Source organism: Carcharhinus amblyrhynchos, chromosome 19 (genome assembly GCF_965287045.1).
Source record: "Carcharhinus amblyrhynchos chromosome 19, sCarAmb.v2.hapA, whole genome shotgun sequence".
In the NCBI taxonomy this organism is placed as follows: Eukaryota; Metazoa; Chordata; class Chondrichthyes; order Carcharhiniformes; family Carcharhinidae; genus Carcharhinus; species Carcharhinus amblyrhynchos.
Window position 1 is genome coordinate 40,522,000 of NC_137342.1, and position 23,429 is coordinate 40,545,428.

Genomic DNA, 23,429 nt, shown 5'->3' on the forward strand with positions numbered 1-23,429 from the left:
CACTGTATGTTTCAATGCCCCATTGCTGTATGCTGGCGAGGCAAGGCTGTGTGTTATTAAATGGGCGCAGTTGTGTGCTAAAATGAACCGGGAATAAGGTTCTTATGAGGGCAGTGGCTGTAGATGCACTTGACTTTATTACTGCTGTAGCACCTTTACCACTGGCTGTGGATTGCCAATCCTGAGTCTCCACTGATGAACGATAGAGTTCCCAGACACTGCTGCCAGCAATGAAGGAGACAAGTCATCCAAAATAAAAAGGAGGAACAATAGGATTGTGACCAAGGATCTCATGGAATTAAAGGATGGAGTCATGGAATGTGACCCTAGAAATACTGTTAGAAATCCCAGAAATCAATGCAATTTGTTTATTCTGTCCTGATAGCTACTGATAGGAAAAATCCTGCATTTAGGTAGCACCCTATCAGAGTTCCCCAAACAGCATCCTTTGTCTGCAGGGTGGAAGAGCCAGTTATGAGGGGGGCAGAGGTTTAAGGTGTGAGGGGTGAGGTTTAAAGGAGATGTACGAGGCAAGTTTTTTTTAACACAGAGGGCGGTGAGCACGTGGAATTCACTGCTGGGGAGGTCGTGGAAGCAGATGTGCCAGTGACTTTTAAGGGGCTTCGTGACAAATACATGAATAGAATGGGAATAGAGGGATACGGTCTTGGAAAGGGTAGGAGGTTTTAGCTTAAATTGGCAGCATGGTTGGTGCAGGCTTGGAGGGCCGAAGGGCCTCTTCCTGTGCTATAATTTTTTTTGTTTGTTCTTTATTAATTGGAAGGGCAATGCCTGCTTCACGGAGGCAGATGTGGAAGTCACTTTGTACATAGCAAGATCCCACAAACAGCAATCACAGGATGCTTCACAGCTGCACGAAGCATGTCCACTTCCTCTGCCCCATTAAGTGAGATAGCAGCCATTAATCAAGTCAAGGCCATTCCCCCTTAGCTCCACACGTGTCTGTGTAAAGTCCATTGATAAGCATGCTTCACTGAAGGGGAGAGGGAGTCTGCAGAGTGGGTTCTATTCTATTGAAGCCATTTCCCCAGTGGTTACCGGAGGGAAAATATGAGAAGGAACGTGTTGTTTTACTTTACTATTTACTTAATATTGAAACTGCAGTATTTGGCTGAAAGGAAACCTGCTATTTTGTGCTGTCTTCCTTCAAGCACCAATGCAGTGATGCCACTTGGAGTGGGATTGTTTGTGATTTTGACCACCTCCAGTCATTTTAGGTGAGAGGAGAGCTGGCCTGCAACACAGGAAATGTGGAGGATCTTTCATAGTCACAAAACTGAGATCAGTTCAGCCAAGGCAGTTTGATGGAGTTAAGGTGCAGATTAGCCATGATCTTATTGAATGGTGGGCCTGGCTGTTAGGGCCAAATGGCAACTCTGGCAGACAAGGAGTATCTCACCCTTGACGTGGGGACGATCCCATTTCCGACTTGGGAACAGCATGCTCCACCTTTCACACAGGACAGATCCCGAGTTGACATCCCATTCCTGCTGGCCTTCATTCACTGGATAGGCTAATAGAATATGAAATATTCACTAATGCACTGTTTGGCAGGCAGTCAATTTGAGTGAATATATTTAAAAAAAAACACCCCAGCCAGTGGGACAATTGAGTCTTCAGATGTCACAGTGACAACAAAAACAATATACATTCAAACCTATAAACTAAGGGTGGGATTCTCCGGCCTTGTGCACCCCAAGATCAGAAATTCCCACCTGTACTCAATCGGACTTTTGAATGGTCTGCTGGGTTTCCTGTACTGCCCGCTCCGATTCCCATGGCCGGTGAGATGGGAGGATTCTGGCCTGAGGCTGGGATTCTCTGTCTCCACCTCCTCCTTCACCACCGTGTGTTTTTGGAGGTGGAGTTGACTCACCAGGTGAAATTTTATTAATTTTATTACTTTTTATTCATTCGTGGGACATGGGCGTGGCTGGCTGGCCAGCATTTAATACCCATTCCTAGTTACCCTTGAAGGCGATGATGAGCTGCCTTCTTGAACCGATGCTGTCCCTGTGCTGTGGGGTTGACCCACAGTGTCAAAGTCAATGACTATGTAGCTCACTGGCTGTGCTGTTGGGGAATCTGTTGTGTGCGGAATTGGGCAGGGTGGGGTGGGGCGACGCAGGGCAGTGGTGGGATGCGGTTGTCTTTGGCAGGCCTGCAAGATCCCGCCAGTGGGTAGGGCCGGAAAAGTCCCAGCCTATAAACTAAAGACGCCACAATCTCACCGGCCCTTCACGCGCCAGCCATCACGGCAAGCGAGGTCGGAGAATTTGGCGCTCAACCAAATCTCCATTCACTATGGCAGGAAATCTTGTTGGTGTGACAGGACTGGAAAATTTCGCCCACAATGTTTAAAGGCATCTTGTAAAATGACAAGGGCAAAACAGTCCCCACCATGTTGACCTCAGTGGGTGGCACAGTGGTTAACACTGCTGTCTCACAGCGCCAGAGACCTGCGTTCGATTCCGGCCTCGGGTGACAGTCTGTGTGGAGTTCGCACATTCTCCCTGTGTCTGTGTGGGTTTCCTCCGGGTGCTCCGGTTTCCTCCCACAGCCCAAAGATGTGCAGGTTTGGTTGATTGGCTATGCTAAATTGACTGTTAGTGTCAGGGGGATTAGCAGAGTAAATTTGTGGGGTTATGGGGATAGGGCCTGGGTGGGTTTGTGGATGGGGCAGAATTGATGGGCCAAATGGCCTCCTTCTGCACTGTAGGGATTGTATGGTAATGATTGTGTGTTTTTGGAAGAGCAAAATCCAACCCATTTAAACATGTTATCCTGACACACACACGAAAATACACGTGTGTGTGTGTCGACATGTGTAGATGTAAATGTGTACGGATGTAATTGTGTCTGTGTAAGCACATTGAGTTTGTTATTATTCACAACAAACAGCAGCCGCTCTTTTGCAATACAAGATCATTTTTGACACGTTCCACATGAAGTAATTATCCAATCTAATGCTTTCTCTATTTCAGTCAGTGTTCTCTCAGAGAACCATTTCACCCCCTGTAGCCTGAGCTCCAATCTTCCTTGCTGTGGCATGTATAAACATTGCAACAAAAGCAAAATAGTTTAAAAATAATATAATTTCTTTATTAAGCTGTGCCCTGAATTCAGAGGATTTATCTGCGGTGAGTACAAAGTGTAGAAGGCAAGTCCTCTCATTGGGATACGGCATGCGGGAAGACACATCAGTTCTTGCTGTATTACACGACACACACCCATTGATACAGATAAGAGGAGAACATTTCACAGCTAACAGATTATTTCCATTGTCAGAACATGTAGCCTTATCTCTGCGAGGGAGTTCCCTGTGCTTATGTGGGGTACAGAGGTTGAAATATATCACCCCAGCAGGGCAGAGGACATCTAAAAGTTACTTGAAGATAGGAACAAGAGTTGCCCACTCAGCCCCTCAAGGCTGCCCCAGCGCACGGTTAGATAATCGTTGATCTGCGTTTTAGCTCTCTGTCACACTCCATTGCACTTTAAAACAAGCTTCTTATTCTCCGTCGCTCCCCTTCATGCAAGGAGGACTTCTGAGAGGGCCCACCTCAGTAATGAGAAATTTACAGCAAGTTACTGTCAAGCAGGAGGCCGTCAGCCAGGTGAATCCTGAAGAAGGATTTACTGTAAGAATTTTACAGCTCAATGGTATGAAATGGACTTCAGTAAATAAGATGCATTAGGTCACGTGCTCTGACCCAGTATAAATCTGCCAGGTCTGTGCTGGGTGATAATCAGAGCTAAACCAGGCTGTGTTCTCTGCTCCCATGGCGAGATATGCATCCATCTTACCTGGCAATACAGGCTGTTTACCGAGACAGAAATGGGCCATTCCCCTTTGTCCAACATTTATTTTCCTGCACTTACACCCCTCTTTATCTCAATTTGGTAGCAATGTCTTCTATTTCTGTCTCATCCACTTACTAAAGTTTTCCAATGTTTATTTATTAGTGTTACAAGCAGGGTTACATTAACACTGCAATGAAGTTACTCTGAAAATCCCCCCATCCTCTGTTCCGGTACACTGAGGGAGAATTTAGCATTGGTCAATGCACCTAATCAGCACATCTTGCAGACTGTGGGAAGAAACCAGAGCACCTGGAGGAAGCCCACTCAGACACGGGGAGAATGTGCAGACACCGCACAGGCAACCTGGGTCACTGGCACTGTGAAGCAGCAGTGCTAACCACTCTGCTACCATGCTGCCTCATAAATGCAGTTATACAGTTCACCTCAGCTAATTATCATGGTGAGTTCCATGTTCTCTCCTCTCTGAATTTCAAGTTTCTCTTGAATTCCTTCTTGGATTTAATAGTGACTCTCTTGTGTTTTTGCTCCCTGGACTCCATAAAACAAGAAAGGTGCGCTCTCTGTCTACCCTCCGAAACTCCTTCATACCTTTAATGACCTCTGCCACGACGCACCTCGTCATTCCCCTCCCTGGAGAGTATCCCAAGCCTGTCCCGTTGTTCCTGTTGGTTAAGATCCCTTGGATCTGGCACCATCCTTGTAAATCTGTTATGCATTTTCTCCAGTGCTCTGCTCTTCTTCCAGTAACGTGGAGACACAGTACTCACAGTGTGATCTTAGTGTAACACTGTGGAGATGCTGTCCTTATCCAAGGAGCTCAGACATATTTCTCAGTTGGTTTTACTAAGTGACACGGGTTGCTTTATAAGGAGTAATCGCATATCCATCACACAAACCAGCCTCTGTCTACATTAATAATTACCTCAGCAAATATTGCCAGCATAATTAAGGATCCCCCACGCACCCTGGGTATTTTCTCTTCCACCTTCTTCCTCCAGGAAAAAGATACAAAAGTCTGAGGTTACATACCAACTGACTCAAGAACAGCTTCTTTCCTGCTGCTGTCAGGCTTTTGAATGGACTTACCTTGCATTAAGTTGATCTTTCTCTACACCCTAGCTATGACTGTAACACTACATTAGGCACTCTCTCCTTTCCTTCTCTATGAATGATATGCTTTGTCTGTATAGTGCACAAGAAACAATACTTTTCACTATGTATGTGACAGTAATAAATCAAATCAAATATGGGACTCAGGGGCCTTGTACGTGGATTCTTCTTAAAGGCCAATATTTTCTCTGTGAAGCAGGAATGCTATGCAGTGACTGGATTTAAGGACCTAAAGGTGCTGATTTAACCTGGGAAGCCATTCTTACAAGTTGCAGGAGTCTACATTTTAATATCAAATCTCATTGAACATTAGGTCTGCTCTGCTCTACCCAGAAAAAACCGGACCAGTTTCCCCATTCCCACCCCCTCAGCGCTCACGTTGAGGTTGGAGCCCCAGCAAGCTCACTCAAATGACTTATTGTGATAAGTGAGCCCAGACAGTGAGTGTTGCAAGCTATTCATCCATGGGAAGCGTCATCACCAAGCATGATCCTGTTCCTACCTTGATGAACGCTGGCATATCCTTCCCAGCTCAAGATCACCCAAGCAGGGTTTTTTTAATTCATTTATGGGACGTGGGCATCAGTAGCTGGGCCATTGCCCATCCCAAGTTGCCCTTGGGAAGGTGGTGCCTCCTTGAGCTGCTGAAATTCCATATGGTGTGGATAGACCCACAGTCCTGTTAGAGAGACTGTCACTGAGTCTCTAATTTTGACTCAGTGACAGTGAAAGAATGGCGATATATTTCCAAGTCAAGATGGTGAGTGACTTGGAGTGGAACTTCAAGATGGTGGTGTTCCTAGGTATTTGCTGCCCATCTTTACTCAGAGGGTAGTAAGGGCGTGGAATGCCCTGCCTGCAGCAGTTGCAGACTCGCCAACTTTAAGGGTGTTCAAATGGTCAGTGGATAGGCATATAGATAACATTGGAATAGTTTAGGTTAGAGGGTCATTAGATTGGTTCCACTGCTCGGGGCAACATCGAGGGCCGAAGGGCCTGTACGGCGCTGTAATGTTCTATGTAATATCCTTCTAGATGGTAGCAGTTGTGGGTTTGGAAGGTGCTGTCTAAGGAGCCTTGGTGAGTTCCTGCAGTGTATCTTGTAGACAGCACACATTGCTGCCATTGTTTGTTGGTGATGGAGGGAGTGAATATTTATGGAAGGGATAGCATTCAAGCAGGGCTGCTTTGTCTGGATGATGTTGAGTTTCCTGAGTGTTATTGGAGCTGCACTTATCCAACCAAGTGGACAGCATTTGACCATACTCCTGATTTGTGCCTTGTAGGTGGTGGACAGGGTTTGGAGAGTCAGGAGGTGAGTTACTCACTGCAGGGTTCCTTGACTCTGATCTGCTCTGGTACCCACAGTATTTATATGGCTAGTCCTGTTCAGTGTTTGATTGAGGATAACCCACAGGATGTTGACAATGGGGAATTCAGTGATGGCCAATGAATGTCAAGGAATGATGGCTAGAGTCTTTCTCTTTGGAGATGATCATTGTCTGTCATTTGTGTGTCGTGAATGTTACTTGGCATTTGTCTACCCAAACCTGGATATTGTCCAGGTTTTGTTGCATTTGAACATGGACTGCTTCAGTGTCTGAAGAATCACCAAAGGTGCTGAACATGGTGTAGTTATCAGTGAGCATTCCCACTTTTGACCTCATGGTGGAAGGGAGGTCATTGATGAAGCAGCTGAAGATGGTTGGGTGTAGACATTACCCTGAGGAAATCCTGCAGTGATGTCCTCCAGCAACCACAACCATCCTGCTTTGTGCCAGGAACAACTCCAACAAGTGAAGGGTTTTCCCCTAATTCCCATTGATTCCAATTTTGGCTACTTGATGCCACACTAGGTCAAATACTGCCTTGATGTCAAGGGCAGTCATTTACCTCCCCTGGGAGGTAAGGGAGCTCTGTCTACTCTGCGACTCCTGCAGGAGCAGAATTGATCTTCTGAGGTCCTAAGTCTACCTGAACTGACTCGAGTGAGGTGTAGAGGGTAGGTAACTCATAGCTGTGAGACAACAACCCTGGGATGAACCAGCATCACCAGGGGAGAGCGGGCTGAAGAATAAGTAGAAATTACAAAGACATTCACTGGTCTTTAAAGGGTTAATTCTTTTTTTTTGAACAAAAGCTGACGAGACCTGCATAAAGTAGGAAGAATAAGAAGGGGAAAAAAGGGACAATTATATTGTCAAAGAATTAGACTTTAGTATTGATATAAACTGCAAAGAGAAGTGACAATTCCATTCTGTCAGGCACATCTTCACAGACTTTTACTGTCATTACAGGCAGTGATTCTTCCTCTTTGACAGCTCTATATGAAGGTCAGACATCAGCATCGTTCAGGTGGCTGCTGCTGTCAGTAACCCAGCAGAGATGAAGGGTCACAGCAGCTGAGTTGCTGACACTGCTCCACACTGTAAAGGCTGAGGTACACACAGTGTAATTAGCTGGCAATTAGAACCCCACTTTACATCCCTCTCACTCTCTGTCTCCAGCTTTCTGATTGTACCTCACTTTTCAGAGAGGCACATGCAAAATCTCTATTGCGCCTAAAAACACGTACGCATGTGTGAGTGTCTATATATATAACAAAATATACACGTGCATACGTTAACCTCAGAGGATCCCTACTGTGTAGAAGGAGGCCATTCAGCCCATCGAATCTGCACCAACTCTTCAACCTCCCCATCCCCATAACCCCATGTATTTACCCCACTAATTCTCCCTAATCTACACATCTTGAGACACTACGGGACAATTTAGCATGGCCACCGCACCTAACCTGCACATCCTTGGACTGTGGGAGGAAACTGGAGCACCTGGAGGAAACCCACACCGACACGGGGGGAATGTGCAAACTCCACACAGTCACCCAAGATTGGGATCGAACCCGGGTCCCTGGTACTGTGAGACAGCAGTGCTAACCATTGTGCTTCCATGCTACCCTGTATCAGAGCAAAACCCAAAATATGGCCTTTCAGTGAAGATGGCCAAGTGTTCGTGTCAACAGAGACTATTTAAAAAAAGTCAATAAAATATTCCCTTCTTATCTGGAGGAGTTATTCTGTGCTCTGATCCTGCCTGATACCATGTACAATTTGCTCATTTTTAGGTGGGTGAGTTCAGACGGTCAGTATTGACTCACAGTGATTAGAATGTGGAAACTGCTACCACAGGGGAAGTTCTGATGAGTGGTAGAGATGCTGTTCAGACGGTGCTGAGTAAATAGGTGAGGGAGAAAGGCCAGGCTGATGCAGTTCGATAAAGAGGGGCAGGAGGAGGCTTGTGTGAAGCATAAGCACCAGCACAGACTAGTTGGCCGAATGGCCTGTTTGATTCTGTGGATTTGTCCCAATTCTATCTAAAATCCACTTCTGCTGAAACCTGTGTGTGTGTGTGTGTGTGTGTGTGTGTGTGTGTGTGTGTGTGTGTGTGTGTGTGTGTGTGTGTGTGTGTGTGTGTGAGAACTTGTGTGCACATACGAGTGAGTCTGTGAGTCAGTGTCTGTGTATATGGTGCGTACCAGGTCTAACCTCCTGTGTATCAGCTTAGTAACAATAATGGGCTGTATGAATCCACTCCATGGTTCTGGGCTAATTTGGTCCTCCCCATGCACACATCCAACTGCTTCAGGGTGTGGGAGGAATCAGTTGCTGTTAGCGAAAGGCAAGACAGGAGCATAAAGGACTTACAATGTCACTACAAATATCACCAAAGGAGCTACCTTTAATGTCCTTCCTTGCACCCCCTCCACACATCACTGCCCTGTGGCTCAATGAGAGACGACGTCAATTTCTCAGCGGAGAACATTTCATTTAGCACAAAATGGCAAAGGAACTATAGCCTTTACTGGCCTGTTGGTGCAGTTTCTCATTCAGTCACTCAGTACAGTAGGATTTGGCCCACATTATGAGGAGCTATGCCAAGGGGTGGCACAATGGTGCAGTGGTTAGCACTGCTGCCTCACAGCACCAGAGACCCGAGTTCGATTCCCAGCTTGGATCACTGTCTGCGTGGAGTCTGCAAGTTCTCCCCGTGTCTGTGTGGGTTTCCTTCGGGTGCTCCAGTTTCCTCCCACAATCCGAAGGACTTGCTGGTTAGGTGCATTAACCTGAACAGGCGCTGGAATGTGGTGACTGGGGGAATTTCACAGTAACTTCATTGCAGTGTTAATGTAAGTCTTATTTGCGACAACAATAAATCAACTTTAAAAAGTAAGTGAAAAGCTGCTTTAGAATGAGCTTATTCCTTGCAGCCCAGTGGAGAAATGGAATAGACCCCTGCCTGTCAATAGGAGGTTGGTGGACCTGGATGCGACGCTCTCTCAGAGATTCAGTGCAGACTCTTTGGACCGAATGGTGTCCTTCTGCACTGTAGAGATGCTACGATTCTATGGTTCTAGGCAGCAGTCTCACAGGATGATGAGATTAATAAGAATACAATACTTAGATGAAGAGTTTGATGGATGGCAGTTAATAGGATGAAGGGAAGAGGTGATATCACCGGATTGTGATAATGATTCGGAGATGGAGACAGAGCTTCATGAGTCCTGATTTCAGTCAGTGACAGGACTAATGAGGCTTGGAGGTTTCACCCAAGGCATCCTGGGTAATATTCCAGTCAGTGTTGCCATTCCCAGACAAATGTCCGATCGCTGGGTTCACCGGGAGAAGTGTTCCCTCTGTCATTGTCTTTGAAGCTGAGAGCTGGTTACGTTGGGTGGTAATGGATTTTTGATAGCTGTAATTATTGAAACATGCCACACAGACGTAGCGAAGCAGCTTGACAATACCTCAGGGTCGGTAATAAGTACTTAATGCAGGATTGACAGTTCACCCATCACACTTAAAGAGGGAAGATTTTACTTGTTCTTTTTGTAGAGAGTTGGGGGGGGGGTGGTTGGTGTCCCCCTCGTTAATCTAATGATATGCCAACTAAATGTAGAGGCTTCATGCCATCAAGAGTAATCCTATCAAAATGGAGATCCTTACAAATTATCAGCATTAGACTTTAATTTATTCCTGTTTCCCCCACCTCTCCCTGTATATCATGTTGGACTTTTATTGAATGTACATCTTACCTGTTGCCAATTTAACAGTTAGCCTAGGCTTAACCGCCTCCTCTGTTTCAAGACGCTCTTCTGTTGAAAGACTACTCTGGAGACTTGAACCCCACGATCTAGGCTGGCACCTCAATGCTGTCCTGATGGAACGCTGCATTGTTGGATATATTTCACTGTCCACTTTCTGAAGAAGTATGAAATTTTGCGATTTTATTATTGAAGTGCAAAGAATTTATCCCAATGTCTGAGCCAGTGTTTATCCTTCACTACCATCAAAAAACAGTTTACTTACAGGTGCAGCAGGTGGTCAGGAAGGCGAATGGGATGCTGGCCTTCACAGCGAGAGGGATTGAATATAAAAGTAGGGAGGTCTTGCTGCAGCTGTATAGGGCATTGGTGAGGCCGCAGCTGGAGTACTGTGTGCAGTTTTGGGCGCCGCACCTGCGCAAGGATATTTTGGCCCTGGAGGGAGTGCAGAGGAGGTTTACTAGGCTGATACCGGAGTTGAGGGGATTGAGCTATGAGGAGAGGCTGAATAAACTAGGCTTGTACTCGTTAGAGTTTAGAAGAATGAGGGGAGATCTCATTGAGATGTATAAGATGATGAATGGGATGGATAGGATAGAGGTGGAGAGACTCTTCCCGCTCAAAAAAGACAGTAGGACTAGGGGGCACAGCCTCAAGATAAAAGGGGGGCGGTTTAGAACGGAGTTGAGGAGGAACTTCTTCACTCAAAGGGTGGTGAATCTCTGGAATTCTCTGCCCGTTGAAGTGGTGGAGGCTGCCTCGCTAAATATTTTCAAGAAGCGGGTTGATGGGTTCTTGATAAGAGAGGGGATTAAGGGTTATGGGGAGAGGGCGGGAAAGTGGAACTGAGCCACAACAGATCAGCCATGATCTTATTGAATGGCGGGGCAGGCTCGAAGGGCTAGATGGCCTACTCCTGCTCCTATTTCTTATGTTCTTATGTTCTTAATGCTGCAGTGAAGTTACTATGAAAATTCCCTAGTCGCCACACTTCAGCGCCTGTTCGGGTACACTGAGGGAGAATTTAGCATGGCCAATGCACCTAATCAGCATGTCTTTTGGACTGTGGGAGGAAACCAGAGTATCTGGAGGAAACCCATGCAGACACGGGGAGAATAGAACATAGAACATAGAAAAACTACAGCACAAACAGGCCCACAAGTTGCGTCGATGATATCCATATCTATGAGAATGTGCAAACTCTACACAGACAGTGACCCAAGCTGGGAATTGAACCCGGGTCCCTGGTGCTGTGAGGGAGCAGTGCTAACTACTATGCCACCCTCAGATTAAGGAGGCAATGGCCTAGTGGTATTATCACTAGACTACTGATCCAGAAACTCAGCTAGTGTTCTGGGGACTCAAGTTCAAATCCCACCACGGCAGATGGTGGATTTTGAATTCAATAAAAAACATCTGGAATTAAGAATCTACTGATGACCATGAAACCATTGTCAATTGTTGGAAAAACCCATCTGGTTCATGAATGTCCTTTAGGGAAGGAAATTTGCCGCCTTTACCTGGACTGGCCTACATGTGACTCCAGAGCCACAGCAATGTGGTTGATTCTCAACTGCCCTTGGACAATTAGAGATGGGTAAAAAATGCTGACCCAGCCAGCAATGCCCATGTCCCACGAATGAATAAAAACAAATTTACCTCATGACTGATTGTGAGAACTTGTCCTCATGTTCACTGCCTACAATACAGCAGCAACTATACTTCAAAACACACTTCATTGGCTACAAAGAAAACTGGGATGTCCTGAATTTGAGGATAGTTTTGTGTTTAATATGCACCAAATTTTATTCTAAAGATGCTGAAGTGGAGCTTGAAGGTAAAGAGATGGAGGAAATTACCATAGGGGAACGCTGAGGTAGGAAAAGTATAAACAAGGACTGATAGGAAACAATCCTTTTGTCTATCGGCATGTCCCATGCAATTGCGATACCCTGTGGAACTCCTGCTGAATTCTGGTCTTCTGATTGATTTGATTTATTATTGTCACATGTATTAGCATACAGTGAAAAGTATCATTTCTCGCATGTTATACAGATGAAACATACCGTTCATAGAGTACATTGGGGAGAAGGTAAGGAGAAGGTGCAGAATAAAGCGTTACAGTCATAGCTAGAGTGTAAAGAAAGATCAACTTAATATAAGGTAAGTCCATTCAAAAGTCTGACAACAACAGGGAAGAAGCTGTTCTTGACTTAATTGGTACGTGATCTCAGACTTTTGTATCTTTATCCCAATGGAAGAAGGTGGAAGAGAGAATGTCCGGAGTACTGTGTGCAGTTTTGGGCGCCGCACCTGCGCAAGGATATTTTGGCCCTGGAGGGAGTGCAGAGGAGGTTTACTAGGCTGATACCGGAGTTGAGGGGATTGAGCTATGAGGAGAGGTTGAATAAACTAGGCTTGTACTCGTTAGAGTTTAGAAGAATGAGGGGAGACCTCATTGAGACGTATAAGATGATGAATGGGATGGATAGGGTAGAGGTGGAGAGACTCTTCCCGCTCAAAAAAGACAGTAGGACTAGGGGGCACAGCCTCAAGATAAAGGGGAGGCGGTTTAGAACGGAGTTGAGGAGGAACTTCTTCACTCAAAGGGTGGTGAATCTCTGGAATTCTCTGCCCGTTGAAGTGGTGGAGGCTGCCTTGCTAAATATTTTTAAGAAGCGGGTTGATGGGTTCTTGATAAGAGAGGGGATTAAGGGTTATGGGGAGAGGGCGGGAAAGTGGAACTGAGCCACGACAGATCAGCCATGATCTTATTGAATGGCGGGGCAGGCTCGAGGGGCTAGATGGCCTACTCCTGCTCCTATTTCTTATGTTCTTATGTTCTTATGTACATGGGGTTCTTGCCAATGCTGGTTGCTTTCCTGAGGCAGTGGGAAGTGTAGATGGAGTCAATGGTTGCGAGGCTGGTTTGAGTGATGGACTGAACTTTGTTCACACCCCTTTGTAGTTCCTTGCAGTCTTGGGCAGAGCAGGAGCCATACCAAGCTGTGTTACAACCAGAAAGAATGCTTTCTATTGCGCATCTGTAAAAGTTGGTGAGAGTTGTAAGGAACATGCTTGTACCCTACTAACATCACAACTGCAGTGGAAAAATCCAATAGAGGAAGGAAAGAGGGAACTAATAGAGGCTGAAATTCTTTTTGTCTGCCTTTCTGGAGTTCATTTCTGCAGCTTTGCTTTCTCTGTTTCTCTCTGTCTCCGAATGCTGTCGACTCTCTGGTTTGGGTGAACTCCCGACGGGGTTTGGTTCTCCTGTTAGAACTCGTGGCGACTCTTTGCTGGTTTTATCTGTGGTAATCATCACTGTAAAGTAACGGACCTTGTGAGGAAGTTCCCCTGTGGAAATCCCGGAGGCTGAGATTTTCCACGCACCTGTTCTCCAAATTGATTTTTGTTTCTCCCTTTCGGCTTTTGAACTTTTCTAAAATGAAAAGATACCATCCACAGTAAACGACAAGAAGGAAGAGCGGTTCCGTCCAGCCTTTCTAGAACATTCTGAGTGGTAAGTTCTGTACACCCAGTGCTGACTGTGCAATGGTTTTGCTGCATCTGGGATAATGGATGGTGTTTGTGAGCCGAATCACAGGAGAGGCTGAATAAAGCAATAGACTTGCACAGCATTGAGTATTGATCCCCATTTTTATTAGAAAGGATTTTGTTTTTTGTTTGTTGATTTATGTTCCTCCTCCCTGCCTTTAAAATTATTTTCAGATTAAATTCACATCGTAAGCGTTCCTCCACCACCCCTCCCTCACCCAACCCCCTCCACTTCTAACATGAGATTGCCCAAAATGTTTTGCAGGCGGGGGAATACTTCTCAGGTTGTAGCTGTCGCTATCTATCATTTTAGCTGTAACACAGCAAAAACCATGGCACAAAGCGGAATCTTGCAAACAGCAAATTAGAATACATGGTTAGCCAATTTTCTTGTGATCTTGGTTAAGGGTTGAATGCGAATTTCCTTGTTCCTCTTTGATTTGTGCCATGGGAATTTCTACATCTGGGTGACACAGTGGTTAGCACTGCCGCCTCCCAGGGCCAGGGACACGGCTTGGGTGACTGTCTGTTTGGAGTTTGCACGTTCTCCCCGTGTCTGCGTGGGTTTCCTCTGGGTGCTTCGGTTTCCTCCCACCCTCCGAAAGATGCTGAGATTTTTCAGCATTTTCTCTTTGGTTTCAGATTCTGGCATTTGCAGTAATTTGCTTTTATCTTTTTGTCTGAAAGATGTGTTGGTTAAGTGCTTCGACCATATTAAATCCTCCCTCAGTTGACCCAAACGCTGAGTGGGGCGACTAGAAGATTTTTACAGTAACTTCATTGCAGTGTTAATGTAAGCCTGCTTGTAATGGTAATAAATAAACTTCAAAACTTGAAGGCTTAATGCTTTATCCAGATGACGGTGTCTGTGGCAGTGCAGCACTTCTTCAGTATTGCACTGAGGAGGGCAGTCTGGATTTATGTTCCATGTCCTGGAACTGGATTCTGCTGCCCGCACATTGAGACTACAATGACAGATGCCCCATGATGTACAAGGCACCAAGTTATATCTGAATAGCTAGGAATAAACATCAGTTACTTCAGAGAAGATTAGTGCAGATGTGTATAGCCCAGAGGGCACTTGTTGATGGATTAACAGGGTATGATATTACACTCTAGACATAATTTTACTAACACACTAGGAAGCTTGTACCAAAACAGATTTTATTTAACAATACAGTTTAACTATAACAAATGAATTAGCTTAACTTACTACTTAAACAAGGCAAAATATAATTCTTAACTGCTAATCTATCACTATGAGTTTCAATTCAAGTAATATTCCACATATAAACCTAAGACCCCTCTTTGAAATTAGTCAGCAAAACACAGGCTTACTTGCTTGTCTCAGGTTAACAATCCTTTAGCTGTCAGAGAGGCCTTTCCAGAGAGAGTAAAATGCTGCTTCATTCTTTCAGTCCAGGCAGCAAACTGTTTGTATTTTAAAAATGAAAGAGAAACTGTGTCTTCCCTGCAAGCCTAGCTCTTCCCATTAAGCACACGATGCTGCCTCTGTCAATCAACCTAAACAAACTTCTATGCTGAACCCCCAGGAGAAAGCTAAGTAAATACAAATGCATTAGCTCAGCTGAAAACAAAAACCCCAAGTACTTATCCTGCTCTTCCAGCTCCCAATTTAAAAGATTTCTGAGACAAATCGGCACCTTGCAAACCAGATCTGAATTCTAAACATACCCATACAAGAAACGAATACCTCTTAAAGGCACGGTGTCATTATGATAGTTCCCAGGAGTTTTACCAAACAGTAGTTCACACTGGGCTCCAACAAGAGGTGTTAGCTCAGATGACCAAAAGCTTGCAGACAAGTAGAGAGAGCATCGCATCCAGGTCCACCAACCTCCTATTCACTCTCCAAGAGAGACAGAGTGACTTGGAGAGTGAATTCTGCAGCCTGGGGTAGAGGCAGCTGAAAGCACGGCCCCCAGTGGTGGTGCAGTTAAAAGCAGGAATGCCTGAGGGGCCAGAATTAGATGCGGTTGGAAACCTCAGAGGGTTGCATGGCCCGAGGGAGGTTACAGAGATGTGGAGGAATTTGAACACAAGGCTGAGAATTTTAACATCTGAATTGTGCTGTGCCCAAACTGAGATGGCTGTCGTTGATACTGGTTGATGGGATATGCAGTTGCTCATTGCATAATTAAAAGGGGGAAAAGGCACTGAAAAAATGACGCAAGCTGTAAGAATCATAGCAGCATACTGAATGCACACATTTTAACATGTGATTCCTGATGTGAGATTTGATTGGCGCAGTATGGTTTGCGACACAATATTAGACATGCCAAGTGAAATTGTGGTTTGAATCCAACAGATAGCGATGGAAAATGATTCTGTCACGGCGGCAAGTGGTGGATGTGAAGTTAGACTGAACATTCTGACTCATGTTCCACAGAATTCCACTCCAAACAAATAAGCACCGTCTCAACTTTAGCTTAAGTTAGCCCAGTCACTTGGAAAAGTGCTGAGGATGGCATGTGTAAAAAAGACATATTCGAGGTCTCAGTTGCGAACACTTCACTGGGGCAAGGTGTAGGAGGAACTTTACCCACGTCTGACCCGTGATGTGGGAGTGCTCGGTGTTGGATGGTGAAATGAGAAAGTGCTTCATTCACCCCTGAGCTTGTTAACAAAAAGAAAACCTCACTTAAAAAGCAATGAATGTTGCAAGTATGATAGCTGGTATAGATTGCAGGCACTGTAAGACCCAGCAAGAGATGGTGATTAGTGATCGGGTGATCACAACAAAGGCCAGAGGTGCAGTAAACTTGAAACAATAATGAGCAGAAAGACAAATAGTTGAAGCTGGAAGTGTGAAGTGAGTGCTGGAATTACATTGCACCTAAAAGAGGAAAGAGAGCTTTTTGTTTCTGAAAGAGATCTTCCTTGATTAACTTTGCAGTCCTTAGGAAGGATTATATCTGAAGAATTAATCTGTCTTTTCTTAGGTGCAGATTTCCAGAATTTTCATGTATTAAACATTGTTTATCCAACATATCACAAACCAAATATAGATAAATTTTTGAACAGAAAAAGAATTAAGGTGAGCGGCTGGGTAAGTGGAGCTGAGTCCACAAAAAGATCAGCCATGATCTTATTGAATGGTGGAGCAGGCCCGAGAACTAGGTCTCCTAGTTCTTATGTTCTTAAGTATCACATATCAGATCCAAATGCTAGAAAGTGTGCACCACAAACCATACCTCACAGTGGCATGGTGGCAGAGTGATTAGCACTACTGCCTCACAGCGCCAGGGAGCCGGGTTCGATTCCCAGCTTGGGTGACTGTTTGTGCAAAGTCTGCATGTTCTCCACATGTCTGCGTGGGTTTCCTCTGGGTACTCCAGTTTCCTCCCACGGTCCAAAAGACATGCTGGTTAGATGCATTGGCCATTGTAAATTCTCCCTCAGTGTACCCGAACAGGCGCCGGAGTGTGGCGACTAGGGGATTTTCACAGTAACTTCATTGCAGTGTTAATGTAAGCCTACTTGCAACACTAATAAATAAAAATAAACAATCCTAACCAAGTATCACTGGTCGCATATCACTAATCATGTATTAAAAATCACGTTTACATTACAACTCAGCTTGACCTCCTGTGCTAGGCCTCTGGCCTACCATACCTCAGTTTACAAGAACTTTCAATGGCACTGGGCTAAATTCTATCTTCTTTCTGTGCTTGCAGCTGACCAGAGTGCCTGTGGAGGCGTGTGGACAGTACCAGACGTGCACAGAATGTTTGGGCTCTGGAGATCCTCACTGTGGCTGGTGTGTGCTTCATAACACGTAAGTACAGACTCAAAACCCCCCAACCTTCTTGTCTTTCTTCCTTGCTTTGGATTTCCCTGTGAAGGGAAGGATCATTTGGGGCATTCTCGGGTTTGGTGAATGAGGAATGTTCATGCACGAGGGTGAAGCAATCCGAGGAAGGACACTGAGTAATATTTAGCACATTTAGGTTAAATTTTGAAGACAATCATTTTGAATTTGTGCAGCAAAGAAGCAGATCAGTTTGCCCATCTCTTTGAAATCCGACATGGTTTGCACCTCATGGGCATCAGTCAGATAATTTCTACAGGGCCTGGGGAATCCACCCCATGGCCTGGGAAGGGTTCAATCCCTCTTTTTCTACAGATGGTGCAGTGGATAGTTCAGAGAATGAGCCATTCAGTGAATACTCTCCGGACATCAGGAGACCAGGAACAGGCCACTTACTTAGATGTCCCAGCAGCCATGTAAAGTTGATGACTAAGGATGACTAAAGATGCATTGAGAGATAAAGGTTTGTATGTAAAATTATTAACCAAGTTCTGTCAATGCAATTCTAAGCACATAAAATTACTGATACATGGGTAGTTTCTCGGTTGTATGACATCAGTTGGCTATGGGCCAACAGTCAAGATTTTGTAATCTTGTTAATGGCCAGACTGTCTGGAAGTAGTTGATGTTCCATCTATAAACATCTTTTAATAAAGGGCTGGGTGGCTGTCTGGTCTGGACAGGATCGAGATCTTAAATAAAGCCAGGGATAAGCAAATGTGGAGCATGATGTTCCTGGAATTTCTAGGGTGATGTCCAGGGTGAAATGTTCAAGATGGCACGATGACATAGCGGTCAGCACTGCTGTCTCATAGCGCCAGGGACCCAGCTTTGGCTCTATCTGTGTGGAATTTGCACGTTCTCTCCGTGTCTGTGTGAGTTTCCTCTGGATGCTCCGGTTTCCTCCACAGCCCAAACATGTGTTGTTTAGGTGGGTTGACCATGCTAAATTGCCCCTTAGTGTCCCAAGATGTATAGATTAGGGTGATTAGCTGGGTAAACGCATGGGGTTACTGGGCTAGAGCAGGAGATGGACCTGGGTAAGATGCTTTGTCGGAGAGTTAGAATAGGCTGGGATGGGCTGAATGGCCTCCTTTTACTCTGTAAGGATCTTCTGATTATCGGGGTGTAGGTTCAGGTAAGAAGCCTGGCGTTTTGCTTCATTAACCTGTGGAGATAATGTGGAGGAAATGGAAACTGGTTCCTCTACAGATTATGATCTGATTTGGGGAAGGGTACTGTTTGATGGGTTGAATGGCCTTTTTCTTTGTATATCCTTGTATTGTTGTGTTTTAAATGATACGCAGGCCTGTGGAATCACTGCAGGACATGTCACTGCTCCCCTGTCATGGTGCTGCCCCCTCTCTCTTTTCAATGTTTATGTCAGCTAATATTTTATTTATTTCTGTCAGAAGGTCATGGTGTGAGATCATTTTTCTTGCTGATCAGTTTACCTGATTGTGGTTTTCAAAGCCCTGATTTTGAAGGTGTGCATGCTTTGAAGAGTTTTGCCAAGTCCATTAATGTTTTACATAGAAACTAGAAGCAAGGGTAGGCCATTCGGCCCTTCGAGCCTGCTCTGCCATTCGTTATGATTACGGCTGATCATCAAATTCCATATCCTGATCCCACCTTCCCCCCATATCCCTTGATCCCTTTATCCCCAAGAGCTCGATCTAGTTTCTTCTTGAAATCATGCAAAGTTTTGGTCTTAACTACTTTCTGTGGGGTAGAGTTCCACTCATTCACCACTTAAGAAGGGTTCCTCCTATTCTTTCATTCCCAGGGAGCTGCTTATTGTTTGGACAGCTGTAACCATGGACAATGCTTGGCTGAGTTTCAGGTGTTAATGGATTTTAGCACTGTAGGTGTACCATTCATTTGAGAATTCAAGAATTTGTAATAACAAGCTGGCCCTTTGATGTGATTTCTGGTTTATTGTCCCAAGTGACATGATTACAAGTATTGCAACCCTTTTTCATCTGGCAGAGTAATTTTTTAACAGTATCAATGAGATGAAGATTTTGCCGCCTCCCCCTCCCCCCCGGAATTAAAATATTTTTCATTGATTTGAATAGAATCTGAGGCATGTATGAAGTGCATATTGGGTGAACGTCCATGTCGGTTACATTTGAGGACATGGTGGTGGCATGAGTGGTTTGAAAAAATCATGGGAGATACATGGGGGCACATAGGTGACATGAGTTTGCATGGGTGATCTGAGGGGGCACGGGCTGGCAGGCTGAGTAGTAAGGTTTAGGGGAGGGGAGTTTAACCACTGGGGTAGCGTCTTGGTAAACTTTCTAACTGGTCTGTCTCTGCACCCACACTCCTCACACACTCCAGTGAGGGGGAGGCAATGGCCTAGTGGTAATATCGCTCGACTATTAATCCAGAAACTCAACAAACATACTGGGGACCCGGGTTCAAATCCCACCATGGGCAGATGATGGAATTTGTATTCCATAAAAAAAATCTGGAATTACAAATTGACTGATGACCATGAAACCATTGTCAATTGTTGGAAAAACCTACCTGGTTCACCAATGTCCTTTCGGGAAGGAAATCTGCCACCCTTACCTGGTCTGGCCTACATGGGACTCCAGAGCCACAGCAGTGTGGTTGACTGTCAGCTGCCCCCTGAACAGGGACAGATAGGAGTGGGTGGCACGGTGGCACAGTGGTTAGCACTCCTGCCTCACAATGCTAGGGACCCGGGTTTGATTCCCAGCTTGGGTCACTATCTGTGTGGAGTTTCCACGTTCTCCCCGTGTCTGTGTGGGCTTCCTCCGGGTGCACCGGTTTCCTCCCACATCCAAAGGTGTGCGGGTTAGGTGGATTGGCCATGCTAAATTGCTGCCCCTTATTATCAGGGGAACTAGCCAAGGTGAATGCATGGGGCTGTGGGGATAGGGCCAGAGTGGAATTGTGGTCGGTGCAAACTTAATGGGCCAAATAGCCTCCCTCTGCACTGTAGGACTCTATGATCAAGACAACTCTATGATCAATAAACGCTGGCCAGCCAGCGACTCCCATGTCCCATGAACGAATAAAAAAAAACACCTACACTGTGAACCCAGCCCCAAAATGATGCGTGAATTCTGACATTTAGTTTGTACGCTGCAAAATTGTGTGAGGTGGATTTTCCAGAACACAGGGAAAGATTTCCTTTGTGTCGAGGGAGATGTGTTGCAAGGAAGAATTCAAACTGGCAGAAGAAGGGTGTTCAAGTGTCAGCAAAAGACAACAAGTAAGTTACAGCGAGCCAGGCTTGATCCAGTGCTATGGTTAGATGGTGGTGTTAGGTTCTCTGTGTGTTGGGCACAATGCCAAGGCCTGAGGATGGATTTCACCAGGTCCCTGTCCTCGTTTCTGCAGCTGGGAACCTGACCCCGGCAGCCGAGCTGCAGAGAGCATTGATTGGGTCGCGTGCCAGGGAGCTCGGGCAGGCTGAGGAGCTCGGGTTGCCATCTCATCGCTCTGTCCAGGCTGCTGTCTGTGCTGCGAGGAAGGCTCTGTGGGCCTGATGAATCTTTTAGATGGTGTAAACTGAAAACGTAGCTCTCTACCTCTCGGCCTCCAGGGGTCAGAGAAGCCTGGTGAGAAAGCAGAGAAACCGCTTTGAGTGAAATGTGGAGACCAGATCTAAGTTGGCTGCTTGATGTTTTCTGAGGTCAACCTAGAGGTCACCAGCTTTGGAGTTTAAGCTAGTGAGGAACTGGAATGAGGAGGAAAGAAGATTTGTAAATTACATGAAGCATTGCCGTGTTCACAACAGTGCATGCCTGCCCTGATTTTACTGAATCTGTAAGAACTATTCTGAGCATCGTTGCAAGTTCCTTGTCCCTTCAGTCCTTCGCTCAATAAAAAAGGGTTTTGCTGATTATATAATTTCAATAAATATTCGTCATGGAGTTTGGTTACGAGTGGTGTGCCTCAGGGATCTGTTTTGGGGCCACTGCTGTTTGTAATTTTTATTAATGATCTGGATGAGGGTATAGTTGGGTGGATTAGTAAATTTGCTGATGACACCAAAGTCGGAGGTGTGGTAGATTGTGAGGAAGGGTGTCATAGTTTGCAGGAAGACTTGGACAGGTTGCAGAGCTGGGCCGAGAGGCGGCAGATGGAGTTTAATGTGGAGAAGTGTGAGGTAATTCACTTCGGTAGGAATAACAGATGTGTTGAGTATAGGGCTAACGGGAGGACTTTGAATAGTGTGGATGAACAGAGGGATCTAGGTGTATGTGTACATAGATCCCTGAAAGTTGGGAATCAAGTAGATAGGGTTGTTAAGAAGGCATACGGTGTCTTGGCGTTTATTGGTAGGGGGATTGAATTTAGGAGTCGCAGTGTCATGTTGCAACTGTACACAACTCTGGTGCGGCCGCACTTGGAGTACTGTGTGCAGTTCTGGTCCCCACATTACAGGAAGGATGTGGAGGCTTTGGAGAGGGTGCAGAGGAGGTTTACTAGGATGTTGCCTGGTATGGAGGGGAGGTCCTATGAGGAGAGACTGAGGGATTTGGGGTTGTTTTCGCTGGAAAGAAGGCGGCTAAGAGGGGATCTTACTGAAACATATAAGATGATTAGAGGTTTAGATAGGGTGGATAGTGATAGCCTTTTTCCTCGGATGGAGAAAGCTAGCACGAGGGGGCATGGCTTTAAATTAAGGGGGGGTAGTTATAGGACGGATGTCAGGGGTAGGTTCTTTACCCAGAGGGTGGTGAGGGATTGGAATGCCCTGCCTGCTGCAGTTGTAAATGCGCCTAGTTTGGGGGCGTTTAAGAGATCCGTGGATAGGTTTATGGACGAAAAGGGATTGGTTTAGGTTAGAGGGTCATTGTTTTTTTAACTGGTCGGCGCAACATCGTGGGCCGAAGGGCCTGTTCTGCGCTGTAATGTTCTATGTTCTATGTTCTATGAAATGGGAGGAGGTAGGTAATGATGCTTGTATTATAGTCATAATGAAATACATCACTGGTTGAGGGAATGTGGTTGAGGGTGCATTGGCCAGACAGCTGAATATTTCTCCAACATATCCAGTCATTTCCCATTCACTTTTGTTTTTCTCAGATATGCAGCAACTCTCATGTTCCGTCGCATGTCTAAAGTCATGAGGGGAGCTGGACAGAGTAGGTAGGGAGAAACTGTCCCCACTTGCAAAAGGATTGAGAATGAGAGGGCACAGATTTAAAGTGATTTGGAAAAGAAGCAAAAGTGATGTGCAATTTAGGTGGATTGGCCATGCTAGATTGCCGCTTAGTGTCCCAAGGATGGATTAACCATGGGAAATGCGGCGGTGGGGGGTGGGGGGGTGCAGGTGGTTACGAGATAGGGCAGGGCTAAGGGATTTTCACAGTCACTTCATTGCAGTGTTAATGTCAGCCTACTTGTGACACTAGCGAATAAACTGATGGGTGAGGACCTGGATAAGATAACCTGTCAGAGAATCAGTGCAGACTTGATGGGCCGAATGGCCTCTTCTGCACTGTAGGCATTCTATGACTTGAGGAAAAAGCAACCTTTTCACACAATGAACGGTTGGGGTTTAGAAAGGCTGGAAGAGTGCTGGAGGCAGGTTCAGCCGAGACATTCAGAAGGGCAGGAGTTCAGGGAAAGGGGGAGGGAACGGTTTTAAGTCATGATGCTTGTTTGGAGAGTTGATGCAGACATGATGGCCAAGAGTGATTCTGTGATCTGTCAGTTTTGTGTATTTATCTCCGTCTCTCTGTTTACCCTTCTATCTCTCTGTCTTTTCCCATCTGTCTGATGTACAATGAAAATTTTGAGTCTGTTGCATTCCAGATGTGGATGTCACAACATAATACCATACTTTGTAACTAATCAAAACAGTGTTCAGACAAAAGTACCAAAAGAGAAAGAAAGCCAGCCATTTCCCATTGCCCTCCATTTGGAGACATTGTTGACCTCAGGGTGTGCCTATTCAGGCGAACCACAATGGGTATTTATGTAGCATCTTCA

General features: G+C 45.5%; 1 protein-coding gene across 4 annotated transcripts in view; it reads left to right on the forward strand.

Annotated features, from left to right (window-relative positions):
- plxna4 (plexin A4) overlaps positions 1 to 23,429 on the forward strand; it is a 641,164-nt gene that overhangs the window by 363,119 nt on the left and 254,616 nt on the right. For all 4 annotated transcript variants that reach the window (XM_080207652.1, XM_080207655.1, XM_080207653.1 and 1 more), the window contains exon 5: positions 17,314 to 17,414. In XM_080207652.1, the coding sequence (XP_080063778.1) occupies positions 17,314 to 17,414 (101 nt within the window). The remainder of the gene's footprint in view (positions 1 to 17,313; positions 17,415 to 23,429) is intronic.